At 39.3% G+C, this 24,909-nt stretch overlaps 1 protein-coding gene across 1 annotated transcript in view; it reads right to left on the bottom strand.

Annotated features, from left to right (window-relative positions):
• Nucleotides 1-649: 649 nt before the first annotated feature.
• Nucleotides 650-24,909, bottom strand: part of LOC119424170 (angiotensin-converting enzyme-like) — a 59,963-nt gene continuing 35,703 nt past the window's right edge. Inside the window, exons 14-26 of the mRNA XM_037691638.1 lie at nucleotides 13,272-13,401; nucleotides 5,608-5,778; nucleotides 5,442-5,529; nucleotides 5,074-5,217; nucleotides 4,765-4,956; nucleotides 4,420-4,517; nucleotides 4,161-4,330; nucleotides 2,363-2,586; nucleotides 2,124-2,268; nucleotides 1,920-2,018; nucleotides 1,163-1,285; nucleotides 889-1,088; nucleotides 650-797 (exon numbers count right to left, since the gene is read on the bottom strand). Of these exons, the coding sequence (XP_037547566.1) occupies nucleotides 793-797; nucleotides 889-1,088; nucleotides 1,163-1,285; nucleotides 1,920-2,018; nucleotides 2,124-2,268; nucleotides 2,363-2,586; nucleotides 4,161-4,330; nucleotides 4,420-4,517; nucleotides 4,765-4,956; nucleotides 5,074-5,217; nucleotides 5,442-5,529; nucleotides 5,608-5,778; nucleotides 13,272-13,401 (1,789 nt within the window). The 3' untranslated portion in view covers nucleotides 650-792. The remainder of the gene's footprint in view (nucleotides 798-888; nucleotides 1,089-1,162; nucleotides 1,286-1,919; nucleotides 2,019-2,123; nucleotides 2,269-2,362; nucleotides 2,587-4,160; nucleotides 4,331-4,419; nucleotides 4,518-4,764; nucleotides 4,957-5,073; nucleotides 5,218-5,441; nucleotides 5,530-5,607; nucleotides 5,779-13,271; nucleotides 13,402-24,909) is intronic.

A 24,909-nucleotide genomic window follows, 5' to 3' on the forward strand; every position in this document is an offset into this window, starting at 1 on the left:
CTGGCTGTAAAGATGCTTCACCATCTATGTTTTTAACGGATCCTGGAATTAGCAGTCTTGAATATGGACCAGGAGACATTCTTTAATGTTGAGCCTCCAAATAGCTGCATTTGTTATGATTTAAGAAAAAAAAAAAAAATCTAACACACACATTTTACAAGTTTTGGTTACAACCACCCACTTGATTACAGCATGAGCCATCAAGAACATATCCGGACACACCGTATTTACATATAAGATACTAGTTTTGTTATCATGTGAATTTCAGATGTTTCTGTATAAACCTTTAGAGTGAAACACTTAGCAATCAGAAATACATTTTTATTCAACTCTTCCTGTTCTGCTGAGGAGGGCAGTGCTGCCCTCTGAATGTCACCAAGTCCTTCAATGATGTGTTTGATGGACAGATCCTGGAAGTCAGTGGTATCATATTTGCCAGCCTCCAGTCCAAATTCTAGGGCATGCTTCAACATCTTCAGGTTAGAGGAAAATGGGTATTTTGAGTTTTCAGTGTAAGAAAACTGCTAATTGAAGTTTTGATGCATGCATAATGGATTGAAGTGCAAATGACATTAAAGCAAGCACACAATGAATAATGAGTCTAATAGATTTATTGACAATATTTATTGATTTTATATTTTGATGCAACATTCAAAATTTGTTCAGATGAGATTAATGATGAAGCCTTTTATGAAGCCGTTTGAGAACCATCACCATAGCGTCTTTATGTCCAGGAGGTTGTGTATGCACTCCACACCACTTCAGCTGTGCTCTTCCAGAAGTTGCCTTGAATCAAGCTTATTTATATATATACAAAGAAGTTTAGTTAGTAAACTAACAGTGAAGAGCCATGAGTACAACTGTGCTTTATTTAATTCTTAACAATACCTTGAGGGTAGCCTTCAGGAATTGGTGGAACCCAAGCATATTCAGGCCATCCCAGAGTTTCATTCACATTTTGTTTCTCCAGCCACTTAGTTACAGGTTCAAAGTATTTCATCAGTGAGTTGGCATTCATCTCCCTGGTGCCTATAGCATCTTGAAGCACATCAGGCCAAGGTCTGGAAGAGCCAGACTGAAGAAGTTTCCTTGGGGAGGAGATAATACTTTTAACCCATCATTCATGCTGTATAATAAACAAAAATTCAGTTAGTTGACTTACTTTAGAATGGCTCCTGCTTCTGCAGATTGGTAGATGTCACATGTGTGCAGGGGACCTGTGTGGTTGGCAGCCTGGCACAGTTTCTCATGAAACTGGAATTCCAGAATGAAGCTGACAAAATAGCTGCATTGAGGGGAACAACATTTTGTTATCTTGACTGCTTTTATTTTAGTTAGAAGAAACCAGCCCAAGTAACTTAAACACTGCCTTTACCTCTACAACAGACTTCCTCAAACTGTAGAGTCTTAGTGTATTTAAAAAAAAAAAATTCATACTTCTCAAATCATCCTTGTAGCATATGTACTGCATACTTCAGGCATATATATAATGTATAACATGAGTGTGCAATGTAGTGTCCTTGTCATTAAGGTCATGATGCTTCTGGCACATCAAACACAAAGCTGTAAAATTATGGATGACATTCCGATTCTTGATTGTGAATTATTGTGTTCACTATTATTGCAGTCATGGTGCGGTTGGAAAAGGTGAAGCAACCACACTCTCATCCACTATCATTTGTCCATTCCGAGCCCTTGACCTGACCCTCCCTTCCCCAGCAGCTACTGCACAGGCTCCTTTGATGGCTGCCCTCTGCTTCACAACGAGGGCTGTTGTAGCTCAGCTTACGTTAGGAAGGGCACCCAGTGCAAAACAACTCCCTATTCCTCTAGAGAGTATGCTGTCTATGGCAACCCCTCAAAAAATGTGCAGCCGTAAGGAGAAAAGAAAAATAATAAAAAAGGGAGAGAAACAGTACCTGATGTATGGATAATTGCCAGGGATATGATATTTTGCACCAGGATCAAACTGCTCCTCTGTACGTCTGATTGGTGGACAAATTCCTTGGTATTTTGTTCTATTTAAAACATTAGAATGCCATTTTAAGAACAACATAATTTTAAGAACATAAGTGTCAGCTTTGTACTTATTTAAAGTACATAATGTTTATGCATTGTCCTACCTTAGATGCCACCAATCGGAGTTGTAATTGTCTGGAGTTGTGCTTCCACTGAACACATTCCATCTCCAGTGGTCAATGAGGTAGCCAAAAGGAAGAAAAGCTATCTCCTCTAGAGCCATCTTCAATAAGAAGTTAAGATCAGTTTCTAGAAGAAAATAAAAGTTCATTGAAACTGGAACATTCCAACATGTTGCAGGTTCATCATATTTATTGAGCTGAGAGGTATTTGGAGATATTACCAGCATCAGATGCTGCAGACTCCAGCAGGTTGATTTTGTGCAGATGGTTTGGTGTGGAAACTGAAAGAGCTATAGTGTTACCAATAGCTTGAAGGAAACCAGGGTTGGCTCCGCTACGGAAGCCCGCAGGCTGGTCCTTGTACTGCAGGAAATACTCTATGACTCCCATATTACGATGAACAGTCAAGAGCTGTTCCATCGTCACTGTGGTGCATTGTAAAATCCTGAAGAACATCAAACATTAACACACCAGTATTTCAGTCATAAGTAGATGCAGGCTCACATCCCTTGGACATTGGCTAAAGAATCAGGTCAATTAAAATGGTCATTTTGCCTAAATTACTTTGTCTTTTCAATGCACTACTTGTGCAAATTCCCCCGAGTCAGTTCAGAGAATGAGACAAATACATATCCAGTTGTGTGGAATTTTTAAAAACTACGCATAAAGTATACAATCCTTCAGTTGCCGAAAAACAGGGGAGGCTTGGCTTTGCCATGTCTCAGATATTACTACTTTGCAGCCCAATTAATACCACTAGCCCTTTGGTGTGATGAATCCTATGAGGCTAAATGGAAAGGATTAGAGCTCTCCCTGACTGAATTACTGTTGCAGTCAGTACTTGGTTGTGTACACTGTGCAAAATAAATTCTACAGCATAAGAACTTCTGTTTACGTACATCCATCAGAATATTGTTACAAATCGTAGAGCTTTTTCAACTTCACAGACAAACTGGGATCTTGGACTGGCCAGTGTGCGATCCACACTTTCAACGAGCAGTACATGACCATAGATTTAAATAATGGTTGCAACTGGGCATAACAACAATCAGTGATATTACTTCTAAAGGCTAGATGGATAGTTTTCAAAATCTCTCACTCAAATTTGGTCTAGGTAAATATGACTTGTTTTTATATCTCCAGCTCTGTCAGTACTTTGTGAAGGAAATACATGGTGCTCTGACTGAAAACCCCTCCAATCTAGTTCAGATCTTTGTGGATATTTATAAAAGTGGTTGTACAAAAAATTGTAGGAAAGATTTACAAAACTTATATTTTAATCGATAACAAAATTCACCTTCATGTGAAAAAACAACGGGATAAAGATCTAAAAGCAGAAATACCAGAAGAATTCTGGTTGGAGGGATGGAAATCTCAAAACTGCACTACTAACTCATTCACCTGTAAAGATTTCTGCTGAAAAAGCTTGACCCGTTTTTTATTACATCTGTATGAAAATCAAAAGTAATGGCTGTGCCGTCCTCCTGCTGGAGGGAGTGTGGATCTAGTCAGACAGATCATGGTCAAATATTCTGGTCATGTTTAGGTATAACTGACTTTTGGATAAAGGTGATTAACTTAATCTACACTGTGTTAGATATTAGACTGGAACTGTCATTCTATATCTTGTTTTTTAGTGTACCCCCCAGGGGACTCTACCAAAGTGACACATCTATTCGGGATTATTCTTGCTGCTGCGAAAAAGCCACCACACAGTGCAGGCTCAGAAGACAAATTCCCAGAACAGCTTTCTTGATACAAACTATTGAACATTTAAGATCAATGGAATTTATGACTTTCTCTCTCTGCACAGAGGGGCACAGAGGGGGAAAATACTAGGAAAGAATGGACAATTTTACACATTATTTTCTAGATGACAATATTAGAAAGATGTGATATGTACCTGTGAAATTTTGTCATATATGTTTTTTTTCACCCTCTAATTCTGTTAAATGCATCAAAAAGTTTGATAAAAAAAATCAAGTAAAAAAAAAAAAAACCTAGATACATGTGATTTACCTGAAATCTTTGTGGTTTCCAAAATCCCAAGCAGATCCTTGACACACAACCTCTCTGTCTTTAGGCTTAACAAGGATCGATTTTTCCCAGAACTCTCTGGGCATCGCCTCTAAACCCAAAGATGTGAAAAACTCTTCAGCCACATGGAACATGCGAGATGCGTTGTAGCCCTGAGAAAGATCATTTGACAAAGTCAGATCACCTAACACACCCCACCCAACACCACTTCAGTAGCATGAACAAGTCTTGTCACACTCACTTGTTTGACCATTTCATTTGTCACATCCAGGTTGGGTTTTTTAGGAAATGGTATCATCATATCATAAATGTTATTCCAAGTCTGGGCCCACATATTTCCTGAGTGAGAGGATGGAAACATGATTGTATGGTCATTCTGATTTACCATGCAGGACTCTAATGGAAATGCCTTAATGCATTATTCGTTGATTTGTATCATGACTCTGTTCTCCCATTGTTGTTGACATGTTCATGAAGAGTGTTTGTAAATAATTTATTGTAATTTTATTTGAAATAGGAAGGTTTTAATTCCTCAAATTCAAGTTAAACTTCTTTAAACGTTTTAGAAAATATTCTTGCATCTTACCCAACAGGTGGGCAGGGATTGGTCCTTTTAGATTGATATACTTGGGGCCATAGAAGTTGTAGAGCTGACGGCGCACAAAGGCGTGCAGGTTCAGGTAGAGTGGCTTGATGGTCTTGAAGAGTTTCTCTATATCCTGTCCAAAAGTTTCACTTTCATACCAAGAGCGCCAATATGCTCCAGTGTCTTCATATCCTAGAGAGAAACGTTTTCCATTCAGTTATTTCTATCATTCTTTTGCCATTTTCATCTGAAATTTTAGAATATTGAATGCAGTACTTGAGAACTAAAATGTCAGGGGGTCTTTCTTACCATCAGCTTGTGCAGCTTTGTTGCTGAGCTCCACAAATCTTGGGTAATACTTTTTCAAAGGCACACCTGCTGCATTGTGCCAGCCTTCCCAAGCAAACAGCAACTGCTTGTAGCTTCTGTTTCTAGCCATGATTCCTGTGAGATCTGCAAGAAAAGACCTTTCTCAGTCAATGTTGAACACACAAAACTTGTGGAATAAACAGCAGAAAAAAAAAAGTTTAAAATAAAATTGAGCTCCACGATAAAGAAGGTAAACTGTAAAGAGGCAAAGTTGAAATGTAATTTCTGGAAGTCCATCATAAAAACTCATCTGATTGTTAAACTTTCCTTTAGGATTTTGGAGCACTTATTTAAAGCTGAATACTCACCAGGGTCCATGCTCCAGCTGATGTTTGGCTCAGGGTGTACCTTAGCTGTAGAATAAATACCTTCCATGGTGCTGAGGATGGTGTTGAACTAAAGGAAAAACATTTGATGTTTTAAGAGATCAGCAAAATGTCACTTTGACAAACTTGTGATTACAGACAATCAAACCTCTTCTCTTTCAGCCTGTGGGAGGTTGGCAGCACCCAGCACCTTGATTCCACTCATCAGCCTTTTGTCTTTAGGGTTTGGAAGAGAGTCCAGAAACTTATCTGAAAAGGTCTCCTTGGCTTTGACTCCCCAGGCTTCAGTAAATGCTTCTTCTTCAAGTTCTGCTTTGACCTAAGACAAGGAGACAGAAATTTGACAATGACTGATCTTCAATTCGATCAGTTTGAATAAAGTTAGTCCATGGAACAATTTAACAGGATGAGTTAAAAAAAAAAAAATCTTATCTGACTTATCCAATGTTATTTTAGATACAGATTTATTGTTATTCTTTCTGCTGCCCCATAAAGCAGGGGTTCTCAAACTGGGGTCCCGGACCACTGGGGGCCTGCAAAAATGTTTTATTATATTTTCCCTGAAAAAGAAAACCATATATATATATATATATATATATATATATATATATATATATATATAGCTATATAACAAGCACATAGATGTTTAACAACCTCGTAAGAGGAGAGAAATAGGACTTCTGGTCCAGGCACCCTTTAACAGGTATTTACAGTAACATAACCTGGACCGGCCTCACCTCAAACACACATAAATACACGAGTTCTTGTGGCAAACTTAATTCCTCTCCCTCGAAGAAAAACAAAGTATCCGTTAATTTCAATAAAATTCTGTAACGTTTATTTTCAGTTTGAATTATGCTTTGAAAAACTGGTTCTGACACATCAAAACAACCATCAACATTAATGAGGACCCTCATCAGTCTGCCTACCGTGAGAACCGATGTGAAGAAGACAAAGGAGATTACTGTGGACTTCAGAAGGAACAAACACACCTACACCCCCCTGAACATAAGAGGATCTGTGGTGGAAGTGGTCTCCAGCTACAAGTACTTGGGTGTACACATGAATGACAACCTCAGCTGGAGCAACAACACCACCAGCCTGATCAAGAAAGCTCATCAGAGACTCTACTTCCTCAGGTGGCTAAGACGAGCTGGTCTGGTAAGTTTGGTCCTCACCACCTTCTACAGGTGTGCAGTGGAGAGCATCCTGTGCTCCAGCATCAACGTGTGGCATGGAGGCTGCACAGCTGCAGAAAGAAAAGCTCTGCAGAGAGTGGTGAAGGCTGCACAGAAGTCTGTTGGAGTCGGTCTCCCCACCATCACAGACATCTACACCTCCAGATGCAGGAAGAGAGCCATCTGCATCATAAAGGACCTCACTCACCCAGCACACAAGCTTTTTGCTCCGCTCCCCTCAGGAAGGAGGTTGAGGAGCATTAAGTGTAGAACCACTAGACTAAGGAACAGCTTCTACCCTGAAGCTGTTAGACTCATGAATATCTAACCAGAATAATCACTGTGAAAAATCACATCATGTTGTTGCTGATCTGTTTCAATGTTGGTGTGTTTATGCGTGCTCATCTGTTCACACGGACTCATGTTCAGGTTTGTGCTGATGTTCGACGTGATGTTTTTGTTATTAGTGCTTAGTGTATATTTAGTTTATGTTTTTCTTAGTTAATATCTTGGATGTTATCATTGTTTTTCTTTTACATCTTATTGTTGGATGTAACTGGGACCCTGTGTACATAATTTCGCTCCACCACATGTACCACATGAGGGGTGAATGACAATAAAGAATCTCTGACTCTGATATCTATATATATATATATCTGGGGAAATGTAATGTGATGTGTTTGATCGAGGATGCCAAAATTGCATATAATTAGATTTATGTTAACAGGTTTCCTGGTTTTGGAATAGTCTGGTTCCTGGTTTATTAACATACAAAGAAGACGGCCGCAGCTAATTTGACCCTCGTCAGGCTGCTGCTTATGTGAAGGTTTGGTTTGTGCTTTGAGGACTCAAAATCTGATGATTTACAAGCTAAACCGTAAGATGGAAGTGATTTGAATCGCAGGCCACCTGCGGCTTTGGGACTCGTCAGCATGAAAATGACCTTGAAGGGGCTCGTAAGCACGGACCAGTAGAATGCACCCTAAACTGGCCATTTCGGACCTTGGAAGTACCAGTAAAGATTCAAGGCTGACAAGAAAAAATTGTCTGCCTGAATAAATCAACAATTGTAGCTTATCTGAATCTGACTCCCCGGCTGGCCTCGGAACAGGTAGACTTATCAATTTCTCCTGGGAAATGCGTAAACTAAGGAAAAGCTTCATCTATCGCAACACCCCCCCCCCCACACACACACACACACACACACACACACACACACAACTTTTGTCGAGGCTTATCAGAACTGTGCTGGCTGACCATCATCTTATCAGGACAATGGACTATCTGTCAGTGCTTCATGGAACGCTTCGTCATCAAATGCATTTGTAATGTGTTCATAAATGTGCTTGCTGGCAGAGATTTTTTGATGTCTTAACTTGTGTCCTGTTAGGTCAAGATGTGAAAGGACCTTTTGTTTTTGTAATCCCACTATCCTCTCCTCATGTCTTTGTCCCTTTTTCTATCTAAAAAATGTATTCTGAAAAGGATAAGAAGGCTGCGCTATATAGCAGCAGCTACGTGCACTCCGCCCATCTTTCGGACGACTGTACTGACATATTCTTGTTGTATCACAGTACAATGATAATAAAGCTTATTCAGATTCTGAAGATGGCAAGGAATATTTTAGCAGATAGTACCCATCCTCTTTTTCGTCAGTTTGAACCTCTGAGCTCAGGAAGGCGTTATAGGGTCCCTCTGGCTGTAGGGTTTTTGTCCTGTCTCTGTCTGTTTCCTCATGTTTCCTGTTCAGCTCTGTGTTTTCCCTCCTTGTGTTCAGCCCCTGTCTCACCTGTGTCTAATGTTAATCAGTGCAGGTGTCTGTTATTTGTTCCACTCAGTGTCTGTATATATTCAGTTCCTCTGCGTATTGTCTTTGTCTCGAGGAGTTGACACTCAGGGAAGAAGAGTCAACGCCTTGAGGATGCGAGAGGTCTCGACTCAGGAGGGCTGTGTCAGCTGTAGACCCAGGAGCAAACTTTTTGAAATTGGTGGTGGATAACAAGCTGGTTGCAGATTGGACTGGACTGGCGACTCAGGTAGACGACGATGATGAAGATATGGAAATGAATGATTGGACTCAGGTGACTGGAAGAGGACAAGGAAGAGGAAAAAACAAGCCGAAAGGTTGGGCTGCAAATACAAAACGAACCTTAGATGAAATAAGTTCAGATGAAGGAACTAATGTTGTGAGCAAAAAATTGGTAAGAGAAGAGTTCAAGATAATTATAAAATTCAAAGAAAATGGAAATACACAATTAGGCCCCATAGAGGTGTCAAAAGATCTAAAAAAAGAAAGTGTAGAGGCCTCCACCCCTGTTTAATGATGGACGATCATCAGGCCAGGATTCTGCGGTCTACACTCATCTCCAGGCCAGCGGTCACTCTTTCAGGGATGAAGATGTTCACATCCTGGATAAAGAGGAACGATGGTTTGAGAGAGGAGTAAAGGAGGCCATCTTTGTGAAAAGAAATCGTCCATCATTAAACAGGGGTGGAGGCCTCCGGTTTCAACTGTCCCCCTCTTACAATGCTGTGATTGTTAGTATCACTCAGCCCTCTGTGAATAGTCAACAGCCATCAGTGTGCTAATGATCCATTGTTAGGCTGATGGTCCTTCTTGAGCATGTGATCAGCTGGTTTTGGTTGTCAGCAGCAAAACTGGTTGATCCACCCTGAGACGGTGCTATTTAAGAGACTGAGCTGAAAACAGCATCTCAGACTGAGGAAGTCTCTCGGATGAGAGACGAAACGTTTCTATATTTTTTTGCTTTGTTTTGTTTTTTGTTTTTTTGAATGTCCAGAGGACCAGATTGAACTTTTTTGGATCTAACATATGCAAAATTATGGAGAAAATGATAAATGAAAGAATAGCATATTATGTAGAAAAAAAGGTTTTATGTCCAAATATCAAAGTGGTTTTAGAAAAGGAAGAAACACGATGGATCCAGTCTTGTGTCTGGAGCATGAGATCAGGAAAGCCCAGATTAATAAAGAAAGTGTGGTAGCTGTATTTTTTGACGTAGAGAAAGCGTATGACATGATGTGGAGAGAGGGACTACTTATAAAAATGAAAAAAATGGGAATCACAGGATGAATGTTTAAATGGATTAAAAAAATTCTATCAGATAGACAAATACAGGTGAGAATAGGACAAGATTACTCTGACAAATACTTCATAGAAAATGGGACACCACAGGGAAGCATAGTTAGCCCGCTGTTATTCTCTATAATGATCAACGACATGTTTGATGGTGTAGAAACAGGAATGGGAAGGTCTTTATTTGCAGATGATGGGGCTTTGTGGAAGAGAGGCAAAAATCTACAATTTATTATAAAAAAGGTACAGGAAACAATAAAAAAAACAGTTGAAAATGGTCAAATAGATGGGTATTAAAATTTTCAGTAAAAAAGACAAAATCAATCATTTTCACAAGAAAAAAAACATACCTAATGAACTCAAATTGTACGGGAAAGTAATTGAAAGAGAAAAACAGTTTAAATTTCTGGGCATCTGGTTTGATGAGAGACTAACATGGACAGTGCACATCCAAAAAGTTACTGACAAATGTAAAAGGATTCTAAATATCATGAGGTGTTTGACAAGGAAAGACTGGGGAGCAGACAGGAAAGCACAAAGGACCATCTACACAGGATTAATCAGATCAATAATAGACTATGGGAGTATCGTTTATAGTTCAGCTTCAGAAACAAATTTAGAAAAGTTAAACAGTATTCAATATCAGGCATTAAGGATTATTACCGGGGCATTCAAAACAACACATACAGGATCAATATTAGTAGAAATGGGAGAACCACCACTGAACATCAGAAGAGAACAATTAGCATTAAATTACTGGGCAAATCTGAAAGGACACAAACTAAACCATCCAACACAAGAAATATTAAAACCTTTGCTGGGAGAAAGAAAAGAAACACACAAAAAACTTTGGATGGACCATAAATCAAAAGTCAGCAGAAAGTCAAATAGATGATCTTAACGTCAGCCCACAGTTCCACTTCCAAACATTCATCCATGGTTATTCACAGACACAACAGTTGATTTAAAAATATTAGAACAAAATAGAAATGGATTGATTTCAAATACAGTTATCGAACACATCAATAAATATTATGGATATGTAAAAATATATACAGACGCTTCAAAAAATACAGCAGGGCAAATAGGGGCAGCATTTATTGTACCAGAGTTTGGAGTTAAAGTAGGGAAGAGATTAAACAACAAATTATCAGCATACACCGGAGAAATGGTCGCAATATTATTGGCAGTTCAATGGATAGAAGACAATCAACCACTCAGATCAGTCATATGCTCAGATTCCAGTTCATCAGTAATTAGTATAAAAAACAGTTGTTCAGAAAGCAGACCAGACATACTGACAGAAATACAGCAAACATTATTCAAAATTAATATGATGGGGTTAACGGTTACATTTTTATGGATTCCAGCACACATAGGGATAAGAGGAAATGAAATGGCAGATAAAATTGCAAAGGAGGCCACCAAAAACAACTCAGTGGAAATAGAGGTAAAATTCAGTCGGGCAGAAATAAAAAGCATCACAAAGCAGAGAATCAGGGAAAAATGGCAAAAGCAATGGGAAGAAGAAAGAAAAGGTCGATGGTTCTACATAATTCAACGAAAAGTTGGAGAATTGAGAAGAGCTGAAAGAAACAGAAGGGAAGAAACTGTCATCTCAAGACTCAGATTTGGACACACAGGATTGAACAGGACATTATTCATCATAGGGAAACATAACACGGGAAAATGTGGCCATTGTGGGGAAGATGAGACCATACAACACGTGCTAATGATCTGCCAAAACTACCATCATGAAAGAAGACAAATGATTCAAAGACTCAATGCAATAAACGTCAGATTCAACCCTGTAGTGCTGCTCCAAGCAAATTCAAGTTCTGCAAGTACCAACATCTTGTTGAAATACCTGAAAAGGACTCAGTTGTTCGAGAGAATATGAGCGTTATTTATTCTTATGGATATAATTTTTTTTTTTTTTTTTTTTTAGCGACATTCCAGTTGACAAACTAAAACAGCAGATGGCGATAATGCTTCAAAATCTTGAAAGCCAACTGCCAAAGAAAAACTAAGAAGAAGAAGAAGAAGATTGTCTTTGTCTCAGGATTGTCCTTCAGTGGTGTTATGATCTGTCCTCTGTCCTGTTCTGAGTAAGCAGCTGCCCTGTCAGCGTTTTTGTTTGTTTATTAGAAAATAAATATATTTAACTTTCTACCTGGAGTCTGCCTTCCTGCACGTGGGTTCAACACACCTGATGACAGATTGTGACACTGGCAACAAAGAACATCTATAAGAAGTCATTGATTCTGAGTGCAATAACCATTCTTAAACAAACCAAATGATAACATCTACCTTGTATGCAAAGTGTTTTATTCTATGCACAAATTTATTTTGACTGTATGAATGTGTTTTTATTTTATGATTGGAGAGCCAAAGGAAAATTTCCACTTTGGTGGACAATAACATTTTATCTTATCTCATCTTATCTTACCATATTTTATCTTAATAAGAAGTGGCAATAGAAAAAATAGTGACAATTTTCATTAAGTGAATAGGTAAAGTATTTGTTTTTTGATTCTGTTAGTTTTCTCAAAACTGTAATCTTTGGAAGTTGAAATTAAAAATTTTGATAATTAAGTGTGTCTTGAATGAAAAATACTCCATATTTAAAAGTATAAAAATTGTATAACTATTAAAGAACAGGTCTTAAGTATTTATGTTACACAAATATTTCCATTGAATTAAAGAGACAAATTGAAGAAAATTATTTAATAAACATGAGGGTTCTGAGGGGGTCCCTGAAACATTTTTCTCCCCCTGAACCCAAAAAGTTTGACAACCCCTGCTAAAGGACCAGTTTTTTTTTTTTTTTCAGATTTGTAATTCCTCAGTGCTCCAGCAATGTGATTCTTAGTTTACACGCCAGTTACAACTTACAGCAATTAGTATATTTTCCCCAGAGAAGTTTGTTTTTTAAAAGTCTGATAGTAACAGATAATTGCAAGCATTACACACTGCAGCAAAGATTCAGGTAGACTTAAAAACAATAGTCCAGATTTTATGGTTTTCCAATTACTGTGACACAACTTGCATCAGTAAGCCTTTGGCAGTCTTTTGTTTCAGCACAATTACCATTTTAGTTGTGTCTGCCAAATGAATAACATATCATTTAGAGAATCATGAGCACTGCCATCTAAGATAATGCATTAGGCAGTGACAATTTCCATTCAAGCGTTGCAGCAATATGCAACTCACTGAGCAAGAATGAAAGAAAAATGTACCTTTAAGTGAACTGATAAGAGTATTTATGACATGTTTTATAAAACTAGCAGATACTCCTAAAATGCATATGGGAAGATTTTGCATTACAGGTATGATTTATGAACTCTTGACTATAGATAGATACTCCAAGTTTGGCTCCTTTATCAGTCCATTGTGGCATTATTATTTATTAGTCAGCCACCAGGTAGAAATGTTGCCTTTTCTTACAGCTGTCAAAGCTAGAGAACTGCCCCATAATGTATCTGGTGAAAAACTGCCAGGATAATCAGAGTGGGAATTAGAAGATTTAGTTTCTACCTGAAGCTTGGAGTTGTATTCTGTTATGTTAGTGTCGTAGTTCCAGCTGGCAGACACGCTGTAGAACAACACCTCCTCAGCAGTGCTGTTGTAGTCACTGAGGAACCTGAGTGCATCAGAGGTGCTGTTTCTGTAGTTTCCTGGCTGCCAGCTCTTTGGCAGATCTTCACTCAGCACCAAGACAGGCAGCAGCAGCAGCAGCAGGGACCTGACTAATCTGTCCATGGTTAGCTGCAACTTCAGGCAGAGTGGAAAGAAGAACTAAGGTACTACTGCAGTGCCTTAAACAATCTCTAGTGAAAATGTTTGTCTCCTCCTGTGCGTCTCTTCAGGTCTGTCTGCAGGTGCAGTGCACAGAAACCAACCAGTGCTTCTTTATAAAGGCCTCTTTAACCCAACCCACACTAAAGACAAGAGGCATATCTGAACTAAATCTTCATGACTAGATGCCCAGTGAAGTGAAAACTCCTCAATAAGCAACACAGCAGTGAAGAATTTGGGAGGGACTGAACATGTTTCACTGCATTCACTTTTTCAGCTTGGAGACAGAAGAAGGAGGGAGGGGAAGTTTAAACACAGCAAGGATGTAATAAAGAGGTAGAACAGAAACAAAACTGGAAGGAGGAGGAGGTTGCCTATAATCCAGCAAAGATTTATATGCTTTGTATGTACATTTTATAAATTCAGGCAGTGCATCTTCTCTGCAGTCTTCACAACACAAATCACAGACTATCTTTGGGAACTTGCAGGAGGAGCATCAACAATACAAGTCAAGAGTGTAAAAGCAACTGTAAAACTGTAAACGCAAGGAGATAATATTTTTACTTATACAAAGTATTTATTTTCTTGGGAATAAATGTGAACTTTCTTTTAGATGCCCATTAACCTCCTAAGACCTGAACTATTTCATATGTGGATGCCAGGTCCTAGGTGGTAAAAAAAAAATAAAAATCAAAGTCATAATCATAATCCTCAGCGTTTGACTCAGATTCCAGCAATCAAGCAGCACACCTCTGACTTAGGTATACCGGTATACACTTTTCTACACTTTGTGCAACTTTCATGACAATCTGTTGACCCAAAAGTGGTTTTTGAAACCCTAGAATTGGGGATGATCTGATCCAGACAGAAGGAAAAAAATGTGTCTCATCGATTTCATTTATTTTATTTAATGACCCTTCGATTTTTAAGATTTCCTGTTAAAAAATATCAAAGTTCATGCTCAATAATTCAGGTAGAAGAATACAAAAAAGTTAAGTCAAGTGCCTCTGGACAGTTTCTTTTTGTTGAAACGTTTCATCTTGCATCCAAAAATTGGATGTTTAAACATTTCCTGTTCAAATTTTTCTTAATTCCCAGATCGCATGTTGATACTCTGCTCTCATTTCCTGAGTGCACATGCTCAGTCTTTCTTTCTGCTTCTTGTTCAATTCCCCCTTCAGGTGATGTGTCCAGAGCTGCATGCTGATGCTGCTGAAAGTGCCTGAGCACCAGAGCCAATGGGCCCAGATGACATGATTTAGCCATTTTTATTAATTCAGCACTGTTTTTCTGTATCAGATCGGCATTGGCCGTTACTAAACTGTACTGTGTATATATATTTATATATATATATATATATATATATATATATATATATATCGGATCGGAAGTGAAAAAAGTGGATCGGTGCATCCCTAATTTCGAGGAACTGATCCTCATTCCAGCCACATCACACTTGGCTGCGAACTGCTCCAGCAAAAGCTGTAGATCACGACCTGATGAAACCAAAAGGACCACATCATCTGCAAAAAGCAGACGTGATCCTAAGGCCACCAAAATGGATCCCCTCAACACCTTGGCTGCACCTAGAAACTCTGTTCATAAAATTTATAAACAGAATCCGTGACAAAGGGCAACCTTGATGGAGTCCAACTCTCACCGAGAACCAGCTTGACTTATTGCTGGCAATGTGAACCAAGCTCTAACACTGGTCGTACAGGGACCTAACAGCCCGTATCAAAGGGCCTGGTACCCCATACTCCTGGAGTACCTCCCACAGGGTTCTCCACAGGGACACAGTCAAACACCTTCTCCCAGTCAACAAAGCATATGTAGACTGGTTGGGCAAACTTCCATGCACCTTCCAGGACCCTGCTGAGGGTGTAGAGCTGGTCCAGTGTTCCACAACCAGGATGAAAATCACACTGTTCCTTCTGAATCTGAGGTTGGACTATCCAATGGACCCTCCTCTTCAGAACCCCTGAATAGACTGCTTCAGGGGTCACGGGGACAACAGATGATGAGAAGGTGTGCTGTCCATCAGCACGATCAGCCGGCTTACTTCAAGCCTAGAGCGTAAGCCTTGCAGTGAGAAAAATGCCTCGTCTTCTGTATTTGTTTAACTTCTAATTTTTCTAACAAACTGTAACTGTCAAGTAACATGTTTATCTGTTTAGGAATGACGAGGAGTGGAGCTCGGTCTACAACAGGATTAGGTCCAAAATAGAATCGCTCAGGTTTGGGAGTCCAAAACGAACTGCTCTGTCACACAAAGTAAAACAACAGCTCTCAGAAGATTTTGTGACTAGTAAGGAACATTATGACTTCCCCTCTGAAGTAAACAGCTCCAGCTCAAAGAACACTTTCAACAGGTGTCTCTTCAAGGAAAAGTTATCTTCTGAAAAACAGGAGAAAGAATTATGTTAAACACATTATTTCATGTTTTCACCATAATGATTGAAAATAATAATCAAAATTATTCATGTTCCCACTTGTTAAAATCAAATAAAACATACTTCATTAATAATTTGTTTTTTTTTCTTAGAAGCATAGAAAAAAAAATAAGGGAAACATTAATCAGACTATAGCTGACTCTGTGCCCAAGGACAGTGAATCTGTGAACATCAGACATTATTGAAGTCAAAAGTAACTTTAAAGAACACAATTCATGGTGAGTCTGGAAGATGACCTAAGTGTCAGGGGTCATTGTTAGAGGAGTGCAGCTTCATGCTACGTTTGTAACAGAAGACGTTTCATTTCTCATCCGAGGAGCTTTCTCAATTCAAAGAACAGAGAGTGTGGGGTTCAAGTTATAAAGATGAGCTTGTTAGGATCTGGTGCAGTGGCTGAAACCAAATGCAGGCAGGACTCGGACAAATAACTAAAAACTGTTTATTACCAAAAACAAAAGCGCTGTCGCGGCACCAAAACTAAATTTTTCCAGGGGGCACGTAGAGAACACGGTGAGCCAGACAAGACATCACCAAACAATGACCAGCTGACAAGGAATGAGGAATGCAGACAGGTTAAATGCACACACACTAACGAGGACAATGACAATCAGCTGGGAACGATCACAAGTGGGAGCAGGGTAAATTGATTAAGAGGGTAGACAGGAGGACAGGACTAGGACAAAACACAAGGGGGAGATAGCCACAAGGGAAAAACAATCCTCACATAACTAAGTTAGATACATATGCAGATTGCCCGATCAATCCCCACAATAGGGGTTCGATAGGGTCTTTGTTAGTTTGACTCACAGTGGAGTCACTCTGGTGGCATGGATGAAATTTCTGATAGGTGTGAAAATGACTGGATAATCATAAAACTTAATAATGTAGTGTTTGCATACACTGCTATAAAATGTGTGAGATTGTAGTAGCTTTAAAACAGACCAATCTTTTTTGGTCTTGCCACTTCTGGAATAAACATGAATCAGAGAGTATTATATCCCACTTTTTGTGAACTGAAATTTAACATCAATCAAACTTGAACAGAGAGATATCTATTTACTGTTTCCCAAGAATATAGCTTAAATTTTATATTCAAGCACCAGTCTGCCACTTGTCCATAATAGAATCACTGAGATGAATTGATATTTGAGTAAGTAATTTAGATACAAATAGTGGAAAAAATTACTTTTATAGACCTTTTCTCATAAAAGGACACATCCTGGTTAATTACATGGATAGTGGAGAAGATGACCATTTTGTCTTGTTTCATGTTATCAAACATGACTTAAGATCTGACTTTTTCCTTTTCTTCAGCTGAGGGAGTTAATCCCAGGAAGGAGCAGAGTTGGCCTTTTTCTCGTCCTGTGTTTTGCTCATTAATAAAAAACAACTAAATGCAGATTATCATATTGTCTTCTGTCAGAAGGTAAATCCATTTGAGATGAAGCTCCATGAGGCTCTGATGTGGTAAAAAGTCTGTGAGGAACAGGTTGGTGAAAAAAAATGCTTTCAAGGCTTAGCCAACTGCACCTCAGGGAGTCTAGATTGGCTGAATGAAATCTCGAGAAACAAAACATACTGGCATTTGAGCAATTTATTAATTTGAAAAGGAGGAAGCATGTGAAAGAACCATACACAGCCATGTCAGCCTGGCATCACTGTCTCCTGCTGCTCACAAGCTTTTTTACACATGGTTGTGGAATGGCATACCAACAGTATGCAACCAACAGTTCTTGTAAATCAGCAAGAAAATACAGAAAATACGATTGTGTTTGTCAATCTGGAACAAACAACATCCCCAAGCTGATCCTACAGGTGTTTACTGAGGTGGAGGTCAGGACTGCAGGCAAGCCATTCTCTTCTCTCCACTCCCAAATTCTCTAGATAATCTCTGACAAACCCCAAACTTTGAGGACAAGTGTTGTCATCTTGAAGGATAGAGTTCTGTTGCAAGGTTCAGGGGTCATAGTTATGGGAGTGCATATTCATGCTACATATTCCCCCGCTAGGGAGTTGATGCCAGTCCAGATGGCCATCGAGTCACTACAAGTAAAATCCATGAGCCATCAGAAGAAACTTTGGTGGGGTCGGCCTTAACATCCTGGTAACCATTGTGGACCAAGTCTTGAAGAATAAAGTTAAGAGGTGTCCAATGGCACACTCCTGTCAATGAAGAAAAAGGAATTGCCATATTTTTCGCCCTATAAGTCACAGTTTTTATTTTTTATTTTTTTGCATGATTTGGCTGCCCTGCGACTTATACGCCAAAGTGACATATTTTAGGATTTTTTTCCCCAATATTTGCAAATAGGGGTGCAGATTTATTTTTTATTTTTTTAAGAATCTAGATTCTTAGTCCTCAGGTTGTGTCAAGGTCCTGTTAAACAAATTTCTAATGCACTGGTCCTGAAAATTTGTGTTGGAGACAACCTCCTGATCTTGACATTGAAGTTTACAGAAAATCAACCCACACAGACCAGTATCTTCTGTTTGACTCTCACCATCCACTGGAACACAAACTCTCTGTCATCAGAACTTTACAGCATCAGGCCGAACGCATCCCCACGAAGACAGAAGGGAAGGAAAAGGAACAGAAACACATCCAAGAAGCTCTCTAAACATGTGGATATCCTAACTGGGCTTTTGTCAAGTCAGCGAGGAAATCTACAAAACATACTAATAAACAGAAAAAGGAGAACAACAGACGAAAAAACATTGTCAACCCTTATGTTCCTGGAGTATCAGAGAAATTCAGAAGGATTTTCAACAAACACAACATCCCAGTACATTTCAAACCCAACAGGACTCTCAGACAGAGGTTGGTCCACCCTAAGGACAAAACACCCATACACAAACAGAGTGGTGTAGTGTATGCGGTTCGTTGCAGCGAGGACTGTCCAGACCTCTACATTGGAGAAACTAAACAGCCTCTTCACAGACGCATGGCTCAACACAGGAGAGCTACCTCCTCTGGACAAGATTCAGCTGTTCACCTCCACCTCACAGATAAGGGACACTCTTCTGAGGACCAAAATGTGCACATTTTGGACCGAGAACACAGATGTTTGAGAGGGGGGTGAAGGAAACAATTTATGTAAAAAGAGAAAAGCCATCTCTTAACAAAGGAGGAGGCCTCAGATTTCCACTTTCAAAATCCTATAATGCAACTTTAAGACTGATTCCCAGCCAGTTTTCACACCTGATGGGAACAGAGGGGCCTCATGTGTGAATTAGAGTAACAAAGACCTTAAGAAATCCCTACTGTTAAGGTGTTTAGGTGTGAATTGTCAATCTACATATGTGTGTGTATCTTATCTCACTCAGCCTTATAACCTGAAACGCTCACTCAGTGCTCTTTGAATTGAGAAAGCTCCTCGGATGAGGAGCAAAACGTCTTCTGTTACAAATAAAGTCCAGTTGTTTTTGTATTGTTTGTTTTTTGAATTGTTGACTGTTAAATAACTGGAGCAAGTATCATTATGTTGAACACATTGCCTCTGCTCTGAGAGATAATTAGAGAACCAACCAATGGTGTGATCTGAGAAACCAATTTCTGAGAGCTTATGACACAAGATGTTATGATCCACAGTGTCAAAAGCTTTAGACAGGTCTAAGAACCTTCAGTGAAGCAGTCGTTGTGCAGTATTGTTTCTTTCCTGAAACCAGATTGATGGGGAAGTAAGATGTTAAATGAGTCCAGATAATTTCTGATATGAGAGTTTATCAGTTTTTCTAGAACTTTGGTTAAAATGCAGAGTTTAGAGATTGGTCGATAGCTGTTCAGTGAGGTAGGGTCACCTCCCTTCAGCAAAGGAAGAACAAAGGCTGTTTTCTAAGCATCTGGGATGGAGTTTTGGCTTATGGAAAGATTAAAGATGTGGCACACAGGGACTGCGATGATATGAGCTGCCAGCCTTAAGAAATAAGGTGAAAGTTCATCTGGTCCTGTAGTTTTTTTAAGGATCAAGACTTTTTAACTGTTTATTTACCTCACTAACAGAACGGAGAAAAAGAGAAGGTGTGATTAACTGAGGGTTGACTTGTAGGAAAGATTTGATTTGTAGAAGTTTGGTTATTAAGTGAAGTTGCTGATTTTCCATTAGTAACTGTGTCAAATAAAGAACCAGAAGCAACAAAATGTTTGTTGAAACAGTTCTGGATCTCGTGCTTATTTGACACAGGAGCAGAGTTACAAGAAGTTGTGATGGGAAGTCAGATGATTGGGGGGTGCCTGAGAGAGATTTGATGGTTTTCCAGAATCTGTTAGGGTCATTTAGATTTTTGGAGATTTGAGATAAGAAATAGTTACATTTTGCGGATTTGATGGCAGTTGTGCATTTATTTCTCATCTGCCGAAAACTCAACCAATCAGTGTCTGAGTCAGATTTTCCTGCTACAGCCCAAAGATGATCTCTCCTGTGCAGGAGGTCAGCTAGCTCAGGAGTAAACCAGGGGCTGTCTCGTCCCTTTATTCTGAACTGACGAAAAGGAGCATGTTTGTTCACAAAATAAATGAAACTATTATGAAAATAGTTCCAAGCAGAGTTCACGTTGTCAGTTAATAGAATATGATACCAGTCAAAGTGGGATAGATCCCAGAGGAATGACTGTTCACAAAAATGTTTCAAACCCCTTTTTTGAATTAATCTGGGTTTAGAAGGTGAAAGTTTAATGTCTCTGAGAGCCACTATTACACAATGATCACTCAAAATGTCAGCGAACACACCTGTACCAGGGAATTTGTGAGGCATATTTGTTAGAAACAGGTCTAAAATGGAAGATTTTTCAGGACAGTTTTTGTTTGGTCTAGTAGGAAAGTTAATGAGTTGGGTTAGATTAAGTGATAGGCAACATTCCTTGAATTTATCACAGAGTAGGGTAGGGCCACAAACTATTTATTAAGCAAAAGTTAGACTGAGAAACATCCATCCATCCATCCATTATCTTTTACCCGCTTCTTCCATTTTGGGTCACGGGGGTCGCCGGTGCCCATGTCCAGCAATCACAGTGCGAAAGGCCCCCAGACCAGGATTTGAACCAGGGACCTGCTCGCTGAAAGGCAGCAGCTCTACCAGTTGCGCCACCGTGCTGCCTGAAAAACACCTTTACTATAATTTTGAGCAAACAAATAATTATTTTTAGGTGGTTATCTTGTTAAATATTGAAGAAATGCACAGACTTGTCCCTCTGCGCATGTCTGCTTCAGCAAATCGGGTTTTACAATGCAGCTGATTTGACCATCAAAGTGCTTGTCAGCGGTGACGCGTAACAAACGCAACGCATTAGCAGTGACGCATAATAGATGCAACGTATACAGCGAAGCGACATACAGTATTTATGGATTTTTCCACTTTATTAGACATATTTGGACTGATGCGACTTATAGGGCAGAGTGACATGTACGGCAGAAAATACAATATATTCTATAGAGAAAGCTTTGTCTTCAGAGAAGTTCCAGTCAAAGTCATGTGCCATTAGCGCAGAGTGGAAAACAATGATCCAGTATGCAGAGCAATAGATCCCATGTGGAAACACTCGATCCAAATTGAAACCAAACAAAGGTCCTGTCAGCAAAGCAAATGGGTAGTTGACACCTTAGAGTTCCAAGCAGGTGTCAAAATGAAGGTAACCAGTAGTAGGTGCCACCAGAATGAAGATGATGGAATATTCCAAGTGAATACTATTAACTATCCATGTTGCTGATCTCATGCTGTTGATTTAGTTCGAGCTGCTGCATTCATTCGTACTCATCTTCTCACATAGACTCATGTTCGTGCTGCTGTTGTTTGGCGTACAGTTTTATTGTACTATTAGTGGTTAGCATATTTTTAGTTTAGCATATTTCTTAGTTCATATCTTAGATCTTATTACTGTTTTCTTTACAGTTTATACTTTTGTTGGATGTAACTGGGACCCTGTTGTAGGGTAACACCACCTTTGAATTAGAATTCACCTCATCTCAAAACAAACATCATTCATGTGTGTCTTTTAAACTGTTAAAACAAGATGCATTTATTCCCTTGGGAACGAACAGACTTTATTTTACAGGTGTTAAACTCAGCCTTGTCAAAGTGTTGGCCACTTTCAATATGAACTCATTTCCCACAAAATGGACAGATCGTCTGAATGGGAGCTGTGGTTCATTTTGACCTCGAGGTGGGACACCTGCCGAGGAGTTTACTCCCAGGATTTTCCCATGGAGATAACAGTTTTAAAAGAATCCTTTGTTTCAGAATAACATCCTCTTTTCAGGAGATGAACAGCGACACCTGTTGGGCGAACATTACATGTTTTTTTCACAGTGTCAGAACTGAATGTGTCATAGAAGATGTCTGTGTTAAAGTAACCTCTCTAAGATCCATCCATCCATCCATTATCTTTACCCGCTTGTTCCATTTTGGGTCACGGGGGTCGCCGGTGCCCATGTCCAGCAATCACTGTGCGAGGGGCGGGGTACACCCTGGACGGGTCGCAAGTCCATCACAGGGCCACATAGAGACAAACGAGACAAACAACCATTCACTCTCTCACTCACACCTAGGGACAATTTAGAGTTACCAATCAGCCTAACATGCATGTTTTTGGACTGTGGGAGGAAACCGGAGTACCCGGAGAAAACCCACGCATGCACGGAGAGAACATGTAAACTCCACCCAGAAAGGCCCCTGAACCGGGGTTTGAACCAAGGACCTGCTCGCTGAGAGGCAGCAGCTCTACCAGTTGCGCCACCGTGCTGCCCTCTCTAAGATAATCGTGTTTATTTTTCTCCTTTTAAAACAAGTGTGGCTTTTTAAAAGGCAGACAACTAAAATGGACTGTTATTTTATATTAAAACATGACAGAGTTTATGAACCATATCTTGTCCAGTGGGAGGTCCTAAGTCATTCTGTAACACCCAGACAGACTTTTCACTTCTCAGTTCTTCTCCACCACTTACCCACACTTCACTGCTCCTTCTACATGAAGCCACTTCAACTTCTTCCCTAGTGAGATGTCCGGGGAAGAAGCTTTTCTGCAAACATCTCAGGACGAGAAAAACCTGGCATTAGAGTGAGCTCTTAACCAGAGACATCACCACAGAGTGATAAACCCCAGCTGACTTCAGAGCCAGTGGCTGGACCGTCATCCCTCCAACGGTGATCGGTGACTTTTGAGGACACAATCCGCCTTTCAGTCACCGGAGCCTCTCAGGCCTTGCTGGAATCATCATAAGCAGTTGTGGACATTCTGACAGTTTATTCGGGTGAGAGAGACCCTTCAATGCACTTTCTGGTGATTAGACATTCACAATAACATTAATTTAGATACACCGCAGTTAATTTAGTCCAAGGTTCTGCCTTTTATAAAAAGTTACACTGGATTTTAATAATCAAATAACCTTTGACACAAGGTAATTTTGTTATTAATTTGTGTATTAATTTTTATGAATAACCTTCATCAGAGTATTATTTTTATAATAAAATACATAAAAATCAACTAAATTTGTGATTATTTTGACATATCTGTGTGTATGAACTGATTTAATGCTCTTTAAACACGAGCAAGAATTCATGTTTCAGTTACATTTGAGGGTAGAGACTGATTTATTTTCCTCTCCAAGAGGTGGTGCCCGCTGAACGAGGTTATTTGCATAATAAATGCATATCTTATGAGCTTGACTCATAACTAATAAATTATATAGATATCCGATCAACAAATCCCTCTACTCTGTGTACACATTTTCGTTCCACCACATGTACCACATGTGGTGCGAATGACAAATAAAGAAACTTGGACTTTAACATTAACTCAAAGAGGAACCAGGATGCAGGAAGTCCTGATGTCATCTGAAAGGATACCAAAGACCAGAGCCCTATAAAGAGAGAGTTGCGACACTCCCATAGACTCCCATAGAAAGAATGGAATGCGGAAGTCACATGGGTCATGCAGCGGCAAATAGTTCCAAACAGCAGCGGGTTCAGCATTGAACGTAGTTCATTCTCCCTGTTTTCTCCGATAAGTTGATGAAAATACGACACTTTTTTTGCCATTTTCAAGCGTTATCTGACTGTTCTGTACCTCAATTTATCAACATTAATACTTTGTGTCGCCTGTTTTAGTTAATGAAACATGTTAAATTGCTAGTTGCGTTTTAACTGCAGCTGCTCTGCAACATGACGGTTTAAACGGGTCTATTTCTAATTCAACGTTTTAAAATATCCATTACTACTTAAATTTTGAAAGGTGGTCTTTTTTTAATTTATGGTGATTCCAGTTACTGAACTCAACTAGAAAATATTTGGCCTTTTTTGTTCTGAGAGATTCATTCAACCTTTATTTAGACAGGTAAATCCCATTGAGCCTCGAGGACTCATTTACAAGAGAGACCTGATTTCAACAAAGAATGATGACAACAAGACTGACATAATTTAGTTAAAATTATAGATCATTTGTCAAAGACTGCAGCTTTAGTGAACTAGGCCTGAGGTCAAGTCCTGACCTTAAGGACCTTATGGGGCAGAACTGTCATTTCATTGATTTGAATCCAGAAATACAGGTTGACCCATCCTGAGACTTTCTTTCTTGAATTTATCAAGTGAAAGAACACTCTTTTCTATTATCATTACTATTTTACAAATGTTTGATAATCAAAGTGTTTTTAGTTCAAAACATTTTTAGATGTTGTAGTGAACTAATCATTTTTAATTAACTGTGAAACAGTAATAATGATTTTTAATCCTCATGCAAAGTTATAAATCATGTTAAGGTCTGTTACAGAGTAATTATGCATTTTCTGATTTTCTGTCTTTGAATGAGCAAGTGTAAGTTGGTCCAAGGTTGGAGTCAAACGCAAACAAGTTGTTGGAACGAACTGTCATGTTTTTAAATCCTCTCAGACGTAAATAGAGAAGCTGGCACCTGTTTTCCGCCAACTCGTCTAAATA

The sequence above is a fragment of the Nematolebias whitei genome, chromosome 17 (assembly GCF_014905685.2).
Source record: "Nematolebias whitei isolate Nwh7 chromosome 17, NemWhi1, whole genome shotgun sequence".
NCBI lineage: Eukaryota > Metazoa > Chordata > Actinopteri > Cyprinodontiformes > Rivulidae > Nematolebias > Nematolebias whitei.